Below are 21,794 nucleotides of genomic sequence, written 5' to 3'. Positions count from 1 at the left end.
GAGGAGACGGAGAGACAGGAGGAAACAGTGACTCGTGGTGGAAATACCAGGGCCAAGGTTCAGGGGGAAGACGCATCTGCCCCAGCATGCACAGCAGCCCTCCCTGACGTCATCAGGACGCAGGAGTGAGAGGCTCAGAGCGTAAAGCGGGGCCGTGAGTCACCTTCCCTTCCACTGGGGCAGGTGGGCCCTGAACCAGTCCCCCCCACTCCCCAGCCCTCCTGCTGCTGCTCTCGTCCCGCTGATGCCACCCTCCAGCCACAGCTGGCTCTGCAAAGCGTCCTCCCAAGGCTGCTGCTCTGCCCAAAGTCCCCTCCCTGTTAGACTGCCCACCCGGGCCAGCATGAAACCCGTGCTCCTGTCCCCCAGCGCGCTCTGCTTTGATGGCTCTCTTTCTGTCCCTCCTCCTCCAGGCCCTGGCGCTGCCCGGATGCCCACCCCAGCTCTTCTGAGGTTGCCTCCTTACCTCCTCCCGGGGACCGCTCTGACCTTCCCACCCAAGCAGCCGCCCGCCTGGTTCTCTCCGGAGCACTCAGCATTATCTGGAACTGTCCACATGTATTTATCGCTGGTCTCCAGTCCCCCGCACGCACACACTAGAACATTCCCTGTCGGACAACATTCCCTCCCCACAGCTGGAAAGGCGCCTGGCAGAGGAGCTGCTCTGGAAACGTGTGTTGAGAGATGGGGTCCCGGGCACGCACCGTGGAGGGCAACGGGGAGCCACCAACACGCGCCCCTGCTTCCCCCTGGGCTCTAACCACTGGCCCCCCCAGCGCCTGCAGGCTTGCTGGCCCCAGAGCCCTGGGCTCCTGTGAGCTGATGCAGGCCCCAGGGAGGCCGGCCACACAGCCAGGCATCCAGGAGTATCTGGAGGCCGGGGCCTCTCCTGCTGGCTTCCCTCTGGGTGTCAGGCTTGCCCTGTGTGGGGGCCCCATCCCCAGCACCCGCTGCCTGCAGGGGACTTGCCTGGCACGGGGGGGGGGGGGGGGGATGGGGCTGGAGGCCTGGCCTTGGAGTCACGGCTCAGATTCAAGAAGGGAAATCATCTGAGCTTTTAAAAAATTAAATGGAGTCAGTAATTTGATTTCAGAGAGAAGCTGAAAACCTCGTAATGGCAAGAGCGGCTCAATTCCGTGGTGAAAAGGAAAAGCCTTAAATGGGGCTATTAAGCCTTTGCCTGGGATGGGTCTGCCCGGGGGAGGGGGAGCGCAGGGAGAAGTCGTCCTCGAGGTAGGGACCGTTTATCAGCCGAGACAACCCTGATTATTTATTTATTTATTTATTTAGTCCTCGTTCCGGGAGGGCGTCGCCAATGGCTCCTCTCCTTGGCCGCGATTCAAATCCCACTTCCAGCCGTGGGTCAGCCCTAGCGGGAGGGGGCTCCACCCTTCCAGGGAAGCACCGAGTGTGGTTCTGGCCACAGCGGGGCTTCTGGGCAGGCAGCCGGAGGGCACTGGGTCATCAGCGGTCATGGGGCTGTCCAAACCAGCATGGCACCAGGAAACCAAGGGAGCGTGGAGAAAGCAGAGCAGGGCCATCCCCGCCTCCCCTCATGGGGTCCTGCCCTCCCTCAGCTGGGGTCGGGTCCCCTTGAGGCCCCGGGAGGGGGTCACATGCCACGGAACCGTGCCCCAACACAGATGTCTGACTATGGCTGAAGCCCTCCTGGGCCTGGGAGACACAGAGGGTGCTGGGGTTCTGAGGCCACACTGTGCGCAGGGCTCTGCATTCCAGTCTTATGTCAATTCCTCATCAACCCTCAACAGCTCCATCAGGGAAGATCTAGAACCTTCCCAATTTGGCTGATCCCAAAGTGAGGCTCAGAGAGGCTGGTGCCTAGCCAAGGTCACACAGCCAGAGTGGAGACACTGGGTTCCAGCAGGCCTAGCCAGGGAGCCTGCACCTGGCCTCACTGTCGCACCCCTTTAACCGCAAGAGCAAGCATAGAAACGGGTTTGGGCCAGGAGAGCCCAGGAGAAGCCCAGGGCCTTGTCCTGCACTCAGCTGCCCTTCCCCCTGGGAGGACCAAGCAGACTGGAGGTGGCCCAAACAGTCCTCACACCCCATTGCACCCCCTTCTTGGGGCCTCCCAAGACTCACCCCTAGCATCTCCAAGGAGGCCCGCCCGGGGCTCTCAGAGAGCCCTCCCCACATGCCAAAGTCCAGGAGTCCCGTGACACTCAGGGCTGGTGGCCAGTGTGGGCTGTCGGCTCCTGCTGCAGCGAGGCCCCTGGATTGGCAGAGAAAGGGTTTCCAGGCTCAAGCGCGGGAGCCCGAAGGCTCAGGGTTTGCAGAGGCGAAGGGCTGGGCGTGTGTGCAGCCCCTGACCCACGCCAGCTCACGGGCCACTTGGGGGTTGACTCCAGGTCTGGGGCTCTCACTGCAGGCTCCTCAGAGGAGGAGGCCAGAGGACTCTCCACAAGAGCTGTCAGCGGGGCTGTTGGGTCCACTTCATGCCCCTTAGAGGACTCAGGTTCTGAGGCCTCCAGAGGGTCCCTGGTGGCTGTCTGCTGCTCTCTTGGGGTGGTGAAGATGGCGTCCATCCCCAGAAGGGAGGTTAGTCCCTGCCTCTCCATGTCCTGACTTGGTTCTGGGGATAATGGGCCCAGGTTCCCTCCGGCCCCCTCCTGGGAGAGGCCACGGCCACTCTGGGGTGGTTCTTTGGACCCTGTTACAGAGGACATTTCCTTGAGGGAAAAGCGGGAAACCAACGTCTCTTCAGCCAGCCTGGCCTCCAAGTGCCTCGTCAAAGGCTGGAGCGCTCTGCTGGCCCGGGTAGGCTCCCCCGGGAGGGGCTCTGATGAAGCCACATCCCCTAGGAGGGGACTTCCCAATGGCTGGGTGGGGTCCTGCTTAGGCCTCGTAGGTCCTGGATCTTCAGTGACAGATTGTTCTGAGCCTGGGGACACTTTGGGTGGGTCGGACCTCCCAGGAGGCCATCGAGGAGAGACTGCTGAGGACAAAGTCATGTCAGAACTGGGAAGACTGGGCCTGAGGGCCCCGGGACAGCCAGGACAGCCCCCTGGGCCCTGAGGAGACTGTGGCGGAAGTCGGGAGAGGTGACTGGGCTCCCCCCAGGGGAACTTGGGGGCCATGCTGACCTTGCCTTGCTCTGGGGAGAGGTGAGGCGGTGGACGCCCAGCTTCCTCCCGCAGGTCTGGCTGTGGTCAGGATCAGTCCAGGGTCCTCCTAAGTATGAGAAACAACACCAAGTGGCCCTGGCCGCCCGTGGGTTCACCCACAGAAGGCCCTGTGCGAGCAGTGACCTCGGGCTGGCTTTCCAGGCCTGGCTCCCGGGCTCCCGCCACAAGGCCTTTGGGGGTGCCTCAGTTTCCCTCCCCTCACTTGTGGCACAGCTGCTGATCCTACCTGCCCCCACCTTTTGCCATGGCTCAAGGCACAGGGAGCTGAGCCAGGCACGACAGACGGGAGTCTCCCCACGCAGGGAGCTCTCAGGGACCCTGGCTTGTCCGGGTAACTTTCTGAGTTTGACGCGACATAGCTAGGGGTCAGAGTGGGCCACTCCTTGGAAGAACCGCAGGGAAAGAGAGACCTCAAGCCCAGCAGGGCTCACCAAGGTCTCAAGCCTCAGGAGGAAGTTGTGGGCAGAGGACACAGCCGTGGACTCACCTTGGCCAGCTCTCCAGAAGACCAGTGCACAGGCCCCTGCAAAGGCCACTCCTGGGCAGCAGGTCCCGCACCCTGGAACGGGGAGAAGGCAGCCGACGGCACTCTTGCTGGAGGGGTGTCCAGTCCTGGGGATGGGGAAGATGGAGGAGACCTCGGCGGAGCTGTTGAGGCAGCCAACTCTGTTCCTGAACCTTCCAGAGAGGAGGCAGGGGTCGGCCTTCCTCCTAAGGGGGCAGAATCCCCCTGAAACCCTGCCGTAGGACCAGGAGCAACCCCTTTTCCAGGGGTGGAGGAGCAAAAGCTTGGGAGGGCAGCTTCAAGCCTGAGTTCGGAGGGTCTTCTGCCGAGTTTCCCAGACCTCCGAGCTGGAGAGGCTGCGGGGGCCTCAAGACACATTTTTACACTTAAAACCCAGAAATTTAGGTTTCTGCAAAGACCATCTGGTCCCGACTCACTGCCCCAGCTGGAACACCACAAGCCCGTTTCATCTTTGAGCCATTTCCTAGTTTGAGGTCCAATACATCAGTCCAACCCCAGGGACCAAAAAGATCTGGGCAGCTCTCCCTGCCCAGCCACCCTCAGGCGGACACCACTGAGGTTTGGGGTTAGATCTTTCTTTGTTGTGTGTGGGAAGGGCGTCACCCCTGGCCTCTGCCCATTCAATGCCTGTAGCATCCTCTGCATTGTGACAAACATAAATGTCTGGACATTGCTCATTGTCCCCCGAGAGGCCAAAACTACCCGCTGTGAGAACACCCGGGTTACAGCCTACAAATAGCAGCCCCGGAGCCCTTGGTCAGGTTTGATCTCGACTGCAGGGATTTTAAAATATTTTTTAAATTAACCGACAACTACTTGAGAACAAGCTGTAGGTAACCAGTTTCTCACGGGAAATCAGAAGACTGGGCCACACTGGCCTGCCTTGGCACCAAGCAGAAGCCCACAAGCCAGGCAGGGGTTCTGGCAAGCCAGGCCAGGTCTGGCAGTTGCCGGTTCTCAGGGGCTCCCACCACTCCCCACGAGCTCTGTACTTGACCTTGCCACCTTATCACCCCCCCACCTGGGCCCTGGGTGTCTTCACCTGCACTCATTTACATGCCTCCCTCACCCCTAGAGGCACTTCCATCCGGACCCGTTTTAAACTGTGAATGCAACTAGAGGTAAGTGGCCCCCTCCCCAGGTCTTTCTTCTGGGCTGAAGCTCTTCTCCATTCCTCCCTCTGTTTCTAACAGCCGCCATCTGAAGCAATTAGGATGCATCCTATAAGTTCTAACCGCTTGGGGGGGGCGGGGGGGCAGGAGGGAGATAAAAAAGAACTCTGTAACCACAGAGCTATCCACTCATTAGTCACATATTTACAAAAGGGAAAAAAAATGTTCTTTGTCTAAAACATTTTGTAAAAAGTCCTAGTGAAAATTCGGTCCAAGCAGCACTTATCAAGTGCTTATCAAGGGCAAAGAGGTACAATAAAGGTTGTGAAGAATATAAACTGCATAAGACAGTCCTTGATCTCCAGGCATTCTGACTAGAGGGAGAGACAGGAGCATGCACCTCGAACTATAATAAGAACAGAAAGGCCTAGAAGCTTCAGGGGAGGTACAGGGAAGGTGTTCTGGGAACTGGGGAGCGGGGAGATTCATTCCGACTGCTGATATTAAATTAATAAAATGAGAGAGAGAACATCCTTTCCCTGTGTAAGTCTTTCCAGGGAGGCCCAAAACTTTTCTTAAAATGTTTTTTATTGCTATTGCTATTTTTGAATTTTGAATTTTCTTCATTATCTCCCTACTTGCTCTTCAAAGCCCAGGATAAAAATTATCTCATCGTTGGCGTCTCCCCTGGAGTCCACCTGCCCTCCATTGGAATCCCTGGACATTTCTTATCTCCCCTTCCAGTCTGGACACTGATGGAGAACGAGGACCCAATCTGGTGGCCTCTGAGGCCTGAGCCTCATGTGGCAAATGCTTAGTGAATACTTATTGGCTAAAGTTCTCCCTTTCCAAAATCAATGTCACCGCTGCAGGAAACCGTTCAAATAAAAACAGCCGAAATGTGTAAAAACTTTCAAGAAATATTTCCATTTTTAGCAGACGGTTAGAACTCACCCACCCCCACCCCCCATCCTGCCTTTTTCTTTGTTTCTAATTCTGAATTTGGGGCTAGATGTGGTAGGCAGTCCCCCTTTTAATCTTTAAATATAGTTCTGAATATAATTACATTTTTATGCAGCACCGAAACATCATATCCTGGTAACGGGCATTCTTGCGCTATTAACATCTGAATTAAATCTCCCTCGCGTCTGTCTTCTATTGAGGACAGTTAGGAAGTTTAAGATGAAAGTGATCGACATCATTTGTGAATTATGTGTATTTCCTTCTGCTGTATTTGAATGGGTTTTGCTCCTGGTGGTTTTGCATGTGGGAATACCAGGTTGTCTGGTAGCTGCGCTTTCACCGAAAACCCCTTTCAAGACGCAGCGTCCCGGTGTCGAGCACACACACCGTGTTTAGAGGGAGGTCTCCTCGGGTTAAGAAATGAGTTGCGACGCGTATGGCTGTTTGCCAAGGAGCCTGATCTACTAAGTGACCTGAGGAACGGGAACCCACACGAGCTGGCTGAACAGATCCAAGGACGATGGCTCGTCCAGTGTGGGGCGGTCTGGTAAGCCAAGCCACCTCCCGACAGGCGCCTGTGTTCTCGTTCTCCAGGTGAGAAAACTGGGGCTGAACGGATTAAGTAACTCACTGAGGTTCTGCTGTTTGGGAAGTTGATGGGCCCCTGCCCCTGCCTCCTCCAGCCCCCATCCCAGATGGACTCCAGAGCCAGGGACCTGGTGACTACTTATCCCCACACCACTCCTGTCCTCATGCCAGTTCCAGCCAGCTGACCTCTGCAGCCCAGGGCTGTAACACTGTCACAGGAAAAGAAGAATGGGGCTGGGGGAAGAGGACGCATGTGGCAAGTGTCTGTCACCAGCAGGCACACTGGCATGGCCCCTGGCTACTGTTCCTCACTCACCCATGCACTGGAAGACGTTCTCCACCGTCCAGAGGACCGGGGCAGTCACCTCGGCAAATTCCAGGTTCAGGTCCACCTTATAGAAAGCTTGTGTCCCTGGGGCTCCTTGGGCCTGCTGGCATGGCTGTGGGACCAGGAGGAATTGGAGCATGTGACAGGGGTACAGTCAGAATCCTCTGGCTCTCCTCCCCCATGGCCACCTCAGCAAGGGTGCTGGCCCTGGGGGTGGGGGAGGCTAAGTGGTGAAGTCCTTTCCACGCTGGACCCACAGATCTGCTCTCCAAGTTTCTGACTCCTCATGGTGTCAGTAGCTCAAAGAAGGGTCTCAGAAGGGGTAGGTCAGTGACACCTCCGGGAGGTGTCACTGACCTGGACTTGGAGCAGCGTGGCTGCCGGGATGCTGACCATCACGAAATCCCTGCTCTCAGTCACCGTGAAGGTGTCAGACTGGTGGACTCGGAGGATTTTCAGGTTCAGGCTGTCCTCGATGCGGGAACCTCTCTTGACCAGACCCAGCCTCTGCTTGGGGATGTGAACGGAGACGTCTGTCTCTGGCTGGGATGAAACTGGGACAGGAAGGACACAGGCAAGCACATGGGCATGAGGGTGGGCACATAGGTCCCAGGCTCCCTGGCTCTGGAGTCAAATGCCTTCCCTCAAGGACAACAGCCGGGGGCCATGCCAGTGGCCAGCACTGCACACTAGTGGGGTTGGTGACAGTGTTCCCCAAACCCCCAGGGGACTCAAGTCATTCCAGAAGACCCATGAGAAAGCAGACTCTAGGAACAGGGCTGCCTCTAGGAAGCTGCCGGAATATCTCTGCCAATTCCACCTTCAGCTTCGGGGACCCAGCCTGGAGGGCCTTCTAGCATCAAAGCCGCTCTTAGGACGCACAGCTCACATCAGTTGTTTACACTTTAGCAAGAGTTTCCTCGCGTCAGCTCTCTCACGGGTCCATTTTAAGCTGGCTCGGCTTTATTTGGAGACAAATGCTAAATGAAAGCATTTGTCTCCAAATAAAAGGATTTCAAATATCACAGAGCAGTGGACGGCGACGATTGAGAGCCTGGCAAGGCCATCCCCAAAGCCCAGAATGCCCCAGAGCCCGGAGCCTGAGACCTAGTCAGTGATAAAATTCTGTAGAGTGTGAGTGTTAGTCATCACTGATCTGCCCACGCGGGATGAAGCCTTTGATCCACCTGCCTTTGCATGTGGACTTCCTCAGAATTTAAGCTCCCCGGAGGTGAGAAGTGGTCCTCCGCCTCCTGGCCCCTGTGTATCACATAAGGCACTCCTAACTGCGGCAGCCCAAGCTGAACAAAATCGTTCTCCTGCGCTAGGTCTAGATCAGGCTCCCACTGCCACTGAATCACGACCCTGAGGAATCTGATGAAGGCTGCAGACCTCTCCCGTCTTGTCCTCGGGGCCCCTGGAGCCCATCGTGGGAGGCTCCTGGGAGCTCCTAGACCTCAGTCCGCCACCTTCCGAAGACATTCTACTTCGTCCACACCATGTGCCACCCAGACCGGAGTCTTCCTCAATGCCTCCTTCTGGCTCTAGAATGGGGGTTGAGGGACCCTCTCCCACCATCAGGAACCCACCTTTATTCCAGACCTCGATAGCCAATATCCCACTAAAGGATGGCAACCAGAACCCAGGACAGGATCCCAGGTTCCTGCCCTGGGCGGCATGTGGACCCACTGGCTGGCATTGCCGTCAGGGGAGCCAGTGCGTCCCCCCACATCGTGCCTACTGCATGCCACACTTCCTTGCAAGGGACCTGCAAAGCCTACAGGTGCAGGGTCTGGGTTGCAGGATCCCAAGTGGCCCCCATCCTGTCCCCTGTGTCAGCTCATCTACCCCTGGCCCTGTCCTCTTCCCCAGAGTTCCCCCAACTACCCATTCTCCTCAACCTCTAGCGACTGTGTCTCCCTGGTCAGATGGTTTCTGAGTGTGTCCTGTTCCTCCAGACCCCCTCCCTGGCTGCTGCCTTTCGGAGGGGAGTTGGTGGCTTGCGTACCCACGCCTTCCAGCAAGAGCAAACTTCTCTTTGTCCCAAGCATTTCAGAAGTGCGTGGCCAAGGTTGGGACTAAGAAGAGAGGAGGTAGACTGGGAGACAGGGAAATGAGGTGTGTTGGGGGACAGAAGGGGAGTCAGAGAGGTGGCCCTTCAGGGTGCTCCTGAGTCTTACCCACTGGGCAAGCGGCCTCTAAGGAGTAGGCATAGTGACCGCTCACCATCCAGAGTGGCAGTACCTCCAAGGAGGTGTTCAGCACCTGGGGAGACAGAAGGGTCCTCCCTGTGGCCTCTAAAACGTCTCCTTCCAGAGGCCAACTCTCTCCATACCCCCCACCTTCCAACTAGTCTTGGACTAAGCCCCCAGGAGTTACAGAGCCCAGGTCAGGGACCATTGCTCCATTGCAACCAGGAAATATTATTTAGCCGGGATATTTTTAGCAGGAAGCGAGCTCGGAGCAAATGTCATGTGAGCCGTCTTCTCTTACACGGCAACTTTGGGCTATTTAAAGAGATGGTAATTACACTCCTGCCACCATGATCAGGACGCACTGAATACATGATTGCAGGAGCCCCTCATCTGCCGAGTCGAGCACTTTACACTAATGGGGCCCAATTTTCAAAGCTGCCTGCCTAAATCTGTCCAGTCTCGCAGGTGGACATTTGAATTGGCACAGGAGGAGTGGCAAAGTGCTCATCTGGGTGCCACACTGCTGAGGCCCCCACCCTAGCAGGGCCTGGCAGGGCCTGTTGCCCACCACTGACCTCCTGCCTCTGAAGAACGTCTTGTCTTGGGCTTTGGATGGTGACTGAGGTAGCATTGATGTCCACATACAATCCCATCAAGTTGGCATCCTCCAGGGAAGCCACCAACTCCCCTCGAAGAGACAGCAGCCAGGGGGTCTGGAGGAACAGGACACACTCACAAACCATCTGACCAGGGAGACACAGTCGCTACAGGTTGAGGAGAATGGGTAGTTGGGGGAGGACTCCAGGCAGGGCACACGTGTTCTCTGAATTTTCAAAGGGATGTGAAGTGGATGGAGAAGGGCCCTGGCCCCTGAGAGGCTGTAGAAACCCCTGGGACCAGCAGAAGACGAGGTGTGGTACAGAAACCCAGGGTCTTGCTAAGGCACTACCTCCTCCCCTAGAAACTGCAGAGAGAATCTCAGCAGGGAAGGACCCCAGAGGCCTCCAACCCAGCCTCCCACCCTGAGGTGGGTCCCCTCCTCCAGTTTCCTCCCAGATGCCTCCGGCCTCTGCCTGGAAGGCACCAGAGGAAGCTTAGAGTTTCTGCTTCCAAGACCCAGGCCCAGAAGGGTGGGTGATGCCCACGGGGACTCTCACAGGACAATGGAAGTCCAAACCTCCTGCCTTAGAGCATCCCTGAGCACAGGGCCTGGAAGAACCTTCCAGAAGCTCACGCCTGCCTCACCTACCTGTCCACTGTTGCTCCGAGGCAAGGGCCGGGAGACCTGCAGAACAGAGAGGAAGCAACACCTCCTGGCAAGTGGCTAGCAAAGGGGAGCAAGCGAACTGTCCTCCCTTGCTCAGAGCACTGGCGATTACCCCAGCAGGAGGCCAGCAAGAGAGCCAGGCGGGAGGCTGTTTGCTCATTAAGACAAGAAAATCATTTATGTTCTGGGACTCGAGTGTCAACAGACCCAGGGAAATGTTGCAGCCTCAGCTGTTCCCCGGGACTGAGCCAGGGGGGCAGCTGGGGCACCGGGCGCAGCTGGCGAGGCCCAGAGTGGCTGTGCGGGTCCAGACACTGCTGTTCAGAGCCAGCTCTCCTGCAGGGCTGTCCTCAGGACCCCGCCAGGTCGTCCTCCCTCCTCCTGCTCCAGAGTTCACCTACTGTTTCCTGACCCTGTTGCTTTCCAGGTGGGATCCAATAAGCAAAGGTAGATAGAGTGCTTCTAGGGCCAGAGTGGTCTGTCCTCACCAATGGCACCACACCAGGTCTCCTGGGACTGAGTGTCCCCCAGTGTGGGACTTGCAGTGTTAAACCATAACAGGCCCAGGCAAACTGGGAAAGTTGGTCTCATGTGGTGCCTTGCAGCCCTCTCTACAGTGACATCACTCTCCCCTCTCCCAGGTGAGGATCGAGGTGATATGTGGGCAGAGGGTCTATCCGACCCCTGCTGCAAAACATGGCCTCCACCCAGCTGTCACCTCCTCTTTCTACATTCTCCAAAGCTCCCCTTGCCTCTGCAGCAGACCAGGGCAGGGAGGTCTGCGACCAGGAGAAAGTTACAGACCAGCAGATCATTTGAGCCCCTCCCCCCACCTCTACAAGCTGGGGACACTGAGGGCAAAGAGGACTGATTTGCCAGGACATCTCCCCACAGGGACAGAGAGGGGGTCCCAGGGGCAGAAAGGAGTGGCCAGAGGAGACCCCCAGCCACTTATAGTGCCCCAGCTCAGCTGCCCCCTGGACCAGAGAGCATCCACCCGGCTCAGCCAACAGGCTCAGGGCGGCCCACAGGGAACCCCTTGGGTGGACCCTGCAATTTCCTTGTCCTTGGAGGTGCCGGCTTCTCTTGGAGAGCGGAGGAGATGGATGGGGAAGAGGCTGCGGCTGGATAAGAGGGTTAGAGGATTCGGCATTTCCGGGTTAACCACCAAAGGGGCCCAGGTCCCCCTGCCTTCCCTCTACTGCGCCCTGCAGGAAGGCAGCACACCCCTGGAGGCCGGGCTTGAAGAAAGAGGCAACAGTTCTGCTAAAAGAAGGAAGGGGAGATGCGATCACAGGCAAAACGCACCGTGCCCTTTAAGTTGCAGCGCACAGGCTATATTTAGGGCCCGCGGACATTCCGCAGGACCTCGGGCAGCCTTCACTGGGAGCAATCGCTAATCACTGCATTGAGTTTACGGGTGCCCCTGGGCACACTTAACCCAGGGCAATGAATAGTTATTGCGCGGCCTCCCGCTCGGGGCCTGTGGGCACACTTAAGCGAGCTGGCGGATCGCTGCGAGCAGGGCACGGCTCGGGTACACCCTTGGGCACCCTGCGCCATCAGCGGGGAGAGGCAAAGTATTAAATATCTATGTGCCCTGTGCCCACAGCTGCATTTAGCCAAGGGCAAGGCCGGTGAAACGGTTTTAATTAAAACTTAATGCAAGTTCAAGGTGCAGCCACGGGAAGCGGCGGCTGCAGAAGTCACCAGGAATGAATCAGTCAATTCGATGAGGTTCTCGGATGGCGGAGGGGTAGCGGGGAGGGGGGCTGAAGCAGTGAAGACCCGTCTTCGATCTCTGGTGTGCGTCCGCTTCTCTGCCACTCTGTGCAGGGAGGTGGGGACATGCAGGCTCCCACACCTCGCTGGGGCCTCTGGGCTTCAGCGGCAGGTTCTTAGAGACACTGTAGGCGCCGGACCGCGAGGAGCTCCTGCGCTTCTCTGCAATTCGGCCCAGTGTCTGTGACACCGGCAACACCGTCCCTCTGGCGGCAGCTCCCAAAATTACAGGCCCAGTGCACAGGAAGGAGTGACCATCCCCAGAATGTCAGGCAAACTGGTGCCCCGCGGCAAAGCCGAGAGCTCCCAGAACGAGGCTTTGTGATTCTTTGGAGCACCACAGGAGGCTTGGGGTGGCCACAGGGAGCCATTAAAAGTGCTCCGGTTGTGGCTCAGTGGTAGAGCGCTTGCCTAGCACCTGTGAGGCACTGGATTCAATTCTCAGCATGGCTTATGTAAATAAAGTAAAGGTCAATTGACAACTAAGCAATGTCTTTTTAAAAAAATGCAGGTGAGGGCTGGGGTTGTGGCTCAGCGGTAGAGCGCTCTCCTAGCACGTGCAAGGCGCTGGGTTCCATCCTCAGCACCACATAAAAATAAATAAATAAAATAAAGATATTGTGTCCAACTACAACCAAAAAAAAAAAAGAATGAACTTAAAAAAAATGCAGGTGAGCCAGGTGCAATGGCGCATGCTTGTAAGCCCAGCAGCTCAAGAGGCTGAGGCAGGAGGATCCCAAGTTCAAAGCCAGCCTCAGCAACTTAGTGAGGCCCTAAGCAACCCAGTGAGACCCTGTCTTTAAATAAAATATATATGTAAAAAAAAGACTGGGGATGTGGCTCAGTGGCCAAGCACCCTGGGTTCAATCCCCAGTATAAAAAAAAAAAAAAAAAAAAACAAATCCAGGGCTCAGCTCTTCCGAGCCATAGTTCCCTGGGCTCTTCCAGGCACAGCACCCTTGTTTTAAAAACCAGACCCGATGAGATTAAAACTGTATGCTTCCTGAGGCGTCTAGGTACTATTCAAATCTGCTCCTTTAGCACCAGTGCAGTGTCCAGCATATAGTGGGCGATTCATAAATGCTTATTGAATGGATAATGGTTGTTTTTAGCAGCTTTTCACTCCAACCTTCTCCTCTCACTTCTTCCTTTCTCTTTCCTCCCTTCCCTAACCCTAACCCTAACCCTAACCCTCTCCGCCTTCCTTCCTGATACCCTAAGGCCAAAATCAGCATTTTGTTTGGGCTACACATTATTTACAAAATTAAAGGCAATTTGGTTTTCAGTGCTAGGGATCAAACCCATGTAAAAAGCAACTGCTCTACCACCAAGCTACACCCCAAGCCCCAAACCAACTGTTTTTTCTTTTCTTTCTATTTTGGGGGACGGGGGTATTGAGATATATATATATATATATATATATATATATATATATATATATACACACACACACACAGTCTGGCAGATGAGCCAGGAGTTGAGTGTCAGCTGCTCCTTGCGGGGGCCAGGGTTGGGGGCTGTGCTTGCTGCAGCTTGCCATGGCCCCCACTGCACTGCCCAGTTGGGAGCACAGCTCGGCCACTTACCAGCTGCAGGACTCAGGCAAGTCTAATCTCCGCTCAGTCCTCACATCTGTAGAGTGGGTGTGACAGCACACCACCTAGGAAGCTACTGCAGGTGAGAGGGGCTGACGCTGGCAGGGAGTGGGGTGTGGAAGTGTCTGCTGGGTAAACGAAGGCGAGCTCAAGTCCTGACCGCCCCCCCCACCGGAGTCCAGCACATACTTCTGCTGCTGGTTTGGCCCCTGTGGACTTGTGTTTGCAACTCTTTGCCTCCCACCCAAGTCTCCCAGGGCTAGAGAGAAACCCGACTTCAAGAAACGCACAGGCAGTGAAGTTGCTCACAGCTCTTGGGACAAGCGCCATTCCCTGATCTTTCAAATGGAGGCATTACACCTGAAAGAGAACCCACCCTCCAGTGCTGGGGATTAAACCAGTCCTCACGCAAGTTAAGTAAACTCTACCACTGAGCTACAGCCCAGCCCTGAGGTCTAAAATTCCCTGATATGACCCAGGTTAAAAAGAAGTATTCTAAACTGGGTGCAGTGGCACCTGCCTGTAATCCCAGAAACCTGGGAGGCTGAGGCAGGAGGATCTCAAGTTTGAGGCCAGCCTCGGCAACTTAGTGAGATCCTGTCTCAAACTAAAAGGGGCTGGGGATGTGATTCAGTGATAGAGTATTTGCCTAGCATGTGCAAAAACCCTAGGTTCAATCCCCAGAACTCAAAGGGGGCGGGGGGGTGGGGTGGGGTGGGGAAGGAGCATCTTTCCAGCAACTTCTCTCAATACAGAGAGTAAGACACAACACACTTTTGCTGCTTTGGCTCCTTCATGCCAGCGTCAATGGGAAACTGAGAAAGCCCATTCAGAGACCGTTAACACCCTCCCCGAGCGCTCTCATCCCATCTCATTCCTTATTGCTCAGACAAAAGCCCAGTGGACCCAGCACCCAGCCAGGACCTGCGCACATCTCCAAGGACGATGCCACCCTGCATCTCCAGCTGCCACTGCTGCCCAGTCTGTCAGCCTGTGATGGTCCCCTCCCAGGCTCTCTAAACCCATTACCTGAATAAACGTGGGGCCGCAGTGGACGCTCTGTTGGCTCAGCCCTGACACGACCACTGGACACTTCATTATGCAGCTGTCACTCCACTGCGACCCTTTCACCCCTTTTTGAAATATTCTGATTTCCAACCTGTAATTTGCTTTCTGGAAGTGGGGCGAATGTACATGTTCAAATGAAAGAAGAAAACAGAGTTAATAGGCCCCAAGCCCAGGTCAGCGGCCACTCACAGCGAACATGGCTAACACGAGCCCAACTGCCCGGACGCTGGGGGGACTCAGGGAAAAGGGACAGAAGCAAGACCAAGGCCACCAGGGACTGGGAACCTGGGTCCAGTGTCTGGGCCCCAGCAGTGGCACAGCCCCACCAGGAAGCCCTTGGGGCTGGGGATGATTGTGGGTTTCATGAAGTCACCCTTGGTCAGACAGACAGGGGTCTTCACCTACATGTGTCTTCACAGGTGACAAACACATGCTCGTACCCTGGCTCCCTTGACCTTCCCCCATGTCTCACAAGGGACTTTCTCATCCCCATCTTACAGACGAGGTCACTGAGGCTCAGTGGAGGAGGGTGACCAAGGGAAAGGCAGGGGGCCATGCCCGCAGCTGGACAAAAGATCTGGTGCCCTTGCTCCGCGCCCTCTGTGTGCAAGGGGGAGCTCACAGAGCTCCACGGGGGGCCCCCCGGGGTGCCAGGCTGACCCCCACCAGCCTTAGGAAGAAGCCACGTCTGAGCTCTGCAGAGGCCTGAGGTGGCATGTGCTGGGGTGGGTCAGGGGCTGTGGAAGGGGAGGGGACATAGCAGGAAGAGGATTGGTAAGGCCGTTCCTGAAGTCCTCCCCTACGAGGGGCCTCAGTCCCTTGGGAAAATCCCTGGGCTTGGCCAGCAAGGGAGGAAGACAGACAGAGGAGATGGGGGAGGAGAAGAAGAAAGGAAAAATACGAGGGTCCCAGGGCGGTCTGCACCCATGGGAACGGGGTGGGGGGCAGGGAGGAGTTAAGTGACTGGGGTGCCGCACCCCCACTCCCGGCCATCTGCCGCAATCAGGTCATCCCTCACCCTCCGGCCTGTAGTTGACCCTCCCACCCCACACTCCAGCTCCGACTGCCCCATCTGAGCCTCCTGGGGCCCAAGCTCCTGCACATGGGGGGGGGGCAGGGGACAAATACAGAAACGAATACAAAGACGCCTTATTTTTTGCAAAACTGACAGAATCCCACGGTCTCGTGAGCATCTTCAGGGCCTGTGCAAGTGAGCCTGGTCCACCAGCCTCTGCAACGCCTCAGCACCGTGTGTTCACATCATTAAGCACTTATTGAGTGCCTACTGGGCCAGGACCTGAGGCAAGCACTGGGGGAGTGGCTCCCCTCCCCTCAGAGAGTCCAGCCTAGTCTGTGTGAGCAGGGTGTAGTTATCAGGGTGGCAGTTCAGTGACAGAACAGGTCTGTCACACGGAGGAGGGACCGTGGGCCGCTGCCTGGGAGGTGGCTTCTAACCTGGGTGGAGGCAGCGCGTGGTGGTTGCTGTCTATGCCACACACCAGTCTGGGGAGTGCAGCTGCCTCCTGGCGTCCTCCCTCACCCTCTGCTCTTACTCCTTACAGCCGCCAGCAGGTTCCTGTTCAAAACTGTGCTGCCCCCCCTCTGCTCAGACCTCTCCATCTTTCAATCAGCAGCTCCGCCACAGGCCTGAGCTTCTGCTCTCCCTCAGTCTGTTTCTACAGAGGAAAAATGCCACAGGGTCCCCTTACTTGACATCTGGGCTCGGGTTTAGTTCCTTTTGTCTCCCAGAACGGTGTCTCTTCCCAAGAGATGTCACCAAGTCTCCCTGAAGGCTGGGGTGCGGCTCAGTGGCCTAGCCCTTGCCTAGCCTTCGGGGGCTGCTGGCTTCCCTCCTGGGCAGCCCTGCAGAAATAAATAAACAAACAGATCTTTCCCAAACCCACCTCCTTCCGCACGGAGCAGGCCGAGTACTGAGCTCGGAAAACAAAGTCGCCACCAGAAGCGGGGTGCAGAGAGTAGCCGCATTTAACCAAAAGAGAATCCTGGCGGTCGGGGATCCTCCAGCTGCCTGCGGAGAGAAAGGAACATGGGTGTGGGTGGAGCCTGCTTCTCTGGAAGGTCAGGAGCATGGACCAGACAGGGACCAGAGGGCTGTTCTACCTGGAGTGGACGGAATGCAGGACCCAGGTCCCGGAAAGGTGAACACCCACAGGAAAGCATGGTGCCACCCTCAAAATATCCAGACTTGGCCGGTCTCCCACCCCTGGGCCCAGTCTGGGGAGTGCAGCTGCCTTTCTCCTGGCGTCCTCCCTCACCCCCTGCTCTACTCCCTACAGCCGCCAGCAGACTGTCAAGACCTTCCTCTGTCAGACCTCTCCATTTTTCAGCCAGGAGCCCCATGTGAGGTGCCCCTGACCTCTCTGACCTCTTCTCTCACTTCTGTGCAACTCCCTCCCTCTGTTCCTGCCACATCTCCCAGTTGTTTCTCTCAAGCATCCCAGGCACACTCCTGCCTCAGGGCCTTTGCACAGCCGTGCCCTCTGCCTGGAACTCTTCTAAATGTCTGCACAGCTCACTTTACCTCCTTCAAGTCCGTACAAAAGTCACCTTCTCAGTGAAGCTCACCCTGACCCTTTAATCCAGCCTGTTCTACTTCCTGTCTCCTGTCTGCGCCACTTATCATCTCCTCACCTACTGTCTAAATGGCTTGGGATCACAGTGACTGCTCATGGCCCTCCACTCAAATGCCAGCTCCATAGCAAAAAAAAAAAAGGGGGGGTGGATCTCCTTGGGTAGAGGAATGAGGGCGGGCGTTCTATCCTGTTCCTTGGATTTCCTCTAGTTTCCATAATCGTACTGCTTTTGTCCTGGTGTTTGAGCCGTAGAGGGGAGAGGAGAGCACCTTGGGGAGAACAGCCCTTTGTGCGGAGAGCCTCTCTGGTGACGCTTTCCTTTTAAAAGCGCAGCTTCCACCGCTATCTTTAGCAAGAGATCCAGGCCCTGAGCAGGCGGAGGGAGGCTCTGGAAGGCAGATCGCTGGGGAAATAAAGTGTCTCCGCCTGGATGTGCAAATTGACCTGGATGCTTTAGTTTTGCATTCACGTTTGCACTTTGTAAATATTTGCCTGGCATCCCGCTGATCACACCTGCCTGCTGTCCCCTCAAGTTTATGGAAGGCAGCAGGCACCGTCATTTCTGCATCCCACCTGGCGCTGCTGGGCTGCCGCTGGAAATAAAAACTCTCCGCCGAAAGCCACAGGTGTCTCTGACAGCGCCTAAAACTAATGGCCTGTGGCTGGCCGCTGTGACTAATTCTCTGACTATTGACTTTATGATTTTACGCTTAAAACTTCTTTATAATAACACACAGAAATGTTTAATGGGCTCTATCCAGAGCCATAAAAATTACTTATTGAACAAGCGTTTTAAAACTATTAATCTATTGTTTTCCATTAATAATGGCTCTCCAAAGAACAGGCGACAGCTTAATGTATCCACAGCATTTCTCCTGGAAAAGTGGCCTTTTAATACCAAAGCCGCTCCCAAGACTCGTGGGCTGGTGGCCATCGGGCAGCCAACCCTCCCAGGACAGATTTAGGCCACACCAGTTCCACAGGGTGTTTGAAGAATTTCTGGAATGAACAGGGCCCCTGGGAGTTTTCCCTAAATTTTGGGAGTGATGGGAAAGCCCCTCTCCTCAATGGCTCCCTTTTTGTGCAAAAGAGAGGGGGATTCTGAGGACTCACTTTTCAGCCCCTGAGATGGAAAGCACAGCAGGAAATGGGCTACTGGCACATCTCTCTATTCTTGTTCCTTCCAGAAGTTTCCAGAAGGTCCCAGGTAATCTCCTTATGGTCCTCACCCCCATTCCCATTTTTTTTCTGTTGGCAAGCTCATGGCAAAAGGGTCTCTGAAAGTAATGCCTTGCCTTTGGTTTTGGCTATTTTAGGTGCACTACTCGCCCACCAAGTATGAGATGGCTTCCAGTGGGTAAGAACTGCCCTGTTAGAATCACATCCTTTTCTTTTCCGGGGCAGTTTGGGTCTTGGAGCATAGGGTGGGCACTTCTTCCCAGTTTTGGGCTGTTTGTTCATCCATCTTGCAAATGTCCTCAGCACAGGCAGCTCCCACTCTCCTGAAGCTGCAGCTACTCACAAGGGGCAAGTGAGCTGCACCTCCTTCTGCTGGGGTCCCAGCAAGGGGCACGTGAGCAATGCGGAGGATGGTTCTAGAGCTGAGCACAAACAGGCCAAGATGGCAACAGCAGGGGAGGGGGCTGCTTCAGAGACAGGAAGGCCCTGGGGAGGGGCATTTCAGCTGATTTGAGTGACAGCAGAAAAGGAGAGGAAGGTTCCAGGTGGAGAAAGGCAGCGCCAAAGCCCTGGGTGAGGCACGTGTGGGGTCTCTTCCCCAGCCACGGCCCTGCCCAGCCCCTTACCTGGCAAGTGCAGGATTCTGCCCAGCCACCGCCTCAAGCCCTGCACGTGGCTGCTTGGGATCTGCAGGGTCATGTAGTCTGAGAAGCACTCCACCTCGGCTGTCAGACAAGGAGATGATTCTGGGAGGGAAGGCAGGAAGGGAGGGAGGACCCTTTACCAGGCAAAGGTTGAGTTCACAGAACATCCAAGAAGAATGAACTTTAGGGTAAGACTTCTCAGATTTCAGTCTGCCTCACAAATCATCTGGGCACTTGTTAAACACAGATTCAGCAGGTCTGAGGCAGGGCTTGCGGCCCAGCAGTTCTAAGGAGCCCCAGGTGACCCCGCCGGTGCTGCTTGTCCAGAGATCACACCTTGAGGAGCAAGTTTCCAGAGCTCATTAAATCTAACCACTGTGTTTCACAGGCGGCAATGTGACTTAACGGTAAGAGTGTGGACACTGCAGTCAGAGCACCTGGGCTCGAATCCCACCTGCTCTGCGTGGGCCTCTTGCTTAGTCTCATTTCCTTCCCGTGAATTAACAGCATGATGATGGTGGTGATGGTGGTGATGGTAATGGTGGTGAAGATGGTAGTGATGGTGATGGTGGTGATGGTGGTGATGGTGCTAGTGATGGTGATGGCAATGGTAATGGTGGTGATAGTGGTAGTGATGGTGATGGTGGTGATGGTGATAGTGATGATGGTAGAGATAGTGGTGGTGATGACGGTAGTGGTATTGATGATGATGGTGGTTGTGATGGGGGTGAGGATGATGACGGGAGTAGGGATGATGATGAGGATGATGGTGGTAATGATGATAGTGGTGATGGTGGTGGTGGTAGTTGTGGTGGTGAAGATGGGAAGATGGTGGTAGTGGTGGTAGTGGGGATGGTGATGATGATTGTGGTGGTAATGATTGGTGGTGGTAGTGGTAATGGTAATGGTGGTGATGGTGGTAGTGATGGTGATGGTAATGGTAATGGTAATGGTAATGGTGGTGATGGTGGTGATGGTAATGGTGGTGATGGTGCTAGTGATGGTAATGGTAATGGTAATGGTAGTGATGGTGGTAGTGATGATGGTGGAGGTGGTGATGGTGGTAGTGATGGTGATGGTAATGGTAATGGTGGTGATGGTGACGGTGATGGTGGTGATGGTGGTGGTGATGGTGGTGATGGTGGTGGTGATGGTGGTGATGGTAATGATGGTGATGGTGCTAGTGATGGTAATGGTAATGGTAATGGTAGTGATGGTGGTAGTGATGATGATGGAGGTGGTGATGGTGGTAGTGATGGTGATGGTGATGGTGGTTATGGTGGTGGTGATGGTGATAGTGATGGTGGTAGAGATGGTGATGGTGATGACGGTAGTGGTATTAATGGTGGTGGTTGTGATGGGGGTGAGGATGATGATGAGGATGGTGGTGGTAATGATGATAGTGGTGATGGTGGTGGTGATAGTTGTGGTGGTGAAGATGGTGGTAGTGGCGGTGGTGGGGATGGTGATGATGATTTTGGTGGTAATGATTGGTGGTGGTAGTGGTAGGGATGGGGGTGGTGATGGTGTGATAATGATGGTAGTGGTGGTATTGGTGTTGGTAGTGGTGGAATGGACAGTCTGGCCACAGGAAGTGGAATCTTATTGGATGTGATGCATTTCCCCAAGAAGAGCCCTGCCTGGGCCTCCCTCATGGTGAAGACTGGACAGAGGGCTTAAATTAAATGCACTCTAGACGTGAACAATCAGACGGGAAGATGGGAAAATTTTTATCTCCTGGGCTGATTTTTTCTCAACAGAGACATATAAGCTGTCAGAAAGACACAAGGTTCCTGGGCCTTGGAGCTGGACTATCAGGGCCCTAGCCACGTGACCTGGAACAAGTCATTTAACCTCCCTGAGACCCCATTTCCTTTTCTGCAAAATGGACACATGTGCAAGGAAGAATTATGCTTGGGTCATGGAAAAGTCTGGCCCTTTGCCACCCTTGTCCCTCCCCCAGCACCTGGGAAGGAAATTCTGAGCCCTCTGAATGTCCCACTTAACCAGAATAACTTTGTTTACCTGGAGGCAGTGGGCCATTCCGGAAAGCTATGCTAGCCACGTGATCTCTACGGGACCTTTGTCAGTGTGGTCTTAGCTCAGTCTCTTGAGGGCTAGAAACAAGGTGAGCCGTGCAGCTCTGCCTACTAACTGATCCCAGCAAAATTTCTGGATACCAAGGCTCAGCTGCGCTTCCCTGGTTGGCACGCTCTGTATGGTCACACATTGCTGCTAGAAGTCAGTGCTGACCTCCCATATCCACTGGGGAAGGACACCTAGAACTTGCTCCTGGGTCTCTCCCCGTGCACTGTCCCTGAGTCCTTTAATCTGAGTCCTTTCACTGAAATGAACCATAAGCATGAGTATAACTGCTGTTCTGAAATCTGTGTGTCCTTCTAGAGAATTAATAAACCCAAAGGTGGTCTAAGGACTTAAAGTTAGTGTCAGAAGCAAGGGGGATCTTGGGATGCCTGAATCTTATAGTACAATGATAACTCCTCTCTCAAAGATGAAATGATTTGACAAATGGAAAAGCCGTAGCACAGGGCCTGCCCCAGAATAAAAGTCCTACAAATGTGTGTGGCATCACAGTGTCCTGTTTGCTGAACGGGCTAAGGGCAGAGACCTGGGACTCAACTGCCTGTGTTGAAGTCCTGGCTCTACCTCTAATGGGACCATGGACAAGTCACTCACTCCTGTGGACCTCAGCTGCTGGTCACACTGCTGTAAGGATGAATTGACAGACACAAATCCCCCAAGCCAGGCCAGCTGCGACACCATGCTATATGCTGGTTTGTATTAAA

General features: G+C 55.2%; 1 protein-coding gene and 1 long non-coding RNA gene across 2 annotated transcripts in view; one reads left to right on the top strand and one right to left on the bottom strand.

Annotated features, from left to right (window-relative positions):
- Window positions 1-1,297: 1,297 nt before the first annotated feature.
- CUNH1orf127 (chromosome unknown C1orf127 homolog) overlaps window positions 1,298-21,794 on the bottom strand; it is a 28,378-nt gene continuing 7,881 nt past the window's right edge. The window contains exons 3-13 of the mRNA XM_046424875.2: window positions 18,970-19,068; window positions 16,475-16,599; window positions 14,532-14,675; window positions 10,108-10,143; window positions 9,434-9,571; window positions 8,844-8,928; window positions 7,021-7,217; window positions 6,652-6,775; window positions 3,634-3,824; window positions 3,105-3,192; window positions 1,298-2,953 (exon numbers count right to left, since the gene is read on the bottom strand). Of these exons, the coding sequence (XP_046280831.1) occupies window positions 2,184-2,953; window positions 3,105-3,192; window positions 3,634-3,824; window positions 6,652-6,775; window positions 7,021-7,217; window positions 8,844-8,928; window positions 9,434-9,571; window positions 10,108-10,143; window positions 14,532-14,675; window positions 16,475-16,599; window positions 18,970-19,068 (1,997 nt within the window). The 3' untranslated portion in view covers window positions 1,298-2,183. The remainder of the gene's footprint in view (window positions 2,954-3,104; window positions 3,193-3,633; window positions 3,825-6,651; window positions 6,776-7,020; window positions 7,218-8,843; window positions 8,929-9,433; window positions 9,572-10,107; window positions 10,144-14,531; window positions 14,676-16,474; window positions 16,600-18,969; window positions 19,069-21,794) is intronic.
- On the top strand, window positions 2,260-5,688 carry LOC131423411 (uncharacterized). The gene is made up of 3 exons (XR_009224925.1): window positions 2,260-2,559; window positions 4,748-4,793; window positions 5,436-5,688. It is a non-coding gene; the product is annotated as an uncharacterized LOC131423411 (long non-coding RNA).

Source organism: Marmota monax, unplaced genomic scaffold, assembly GCF_021218885.2.
Source record: "Marmota monax isolate L192 unplaced genomic scaffold, Marmota_monax_Labrador192_F-V1.1 WCK01_AAM20220418_F8-fsc00080, whole genome shotgun sequence".
In the NCBI taxonomy this organism is placed as follows: Eukaryota; Metazoa; Chordata; class Mammalia; order Rodentia; family Sciuridae; genus Marmota; species Marmota monax.
This window is presented reverse-complemented; position numbering and strand designations above follow the sequence as displayed.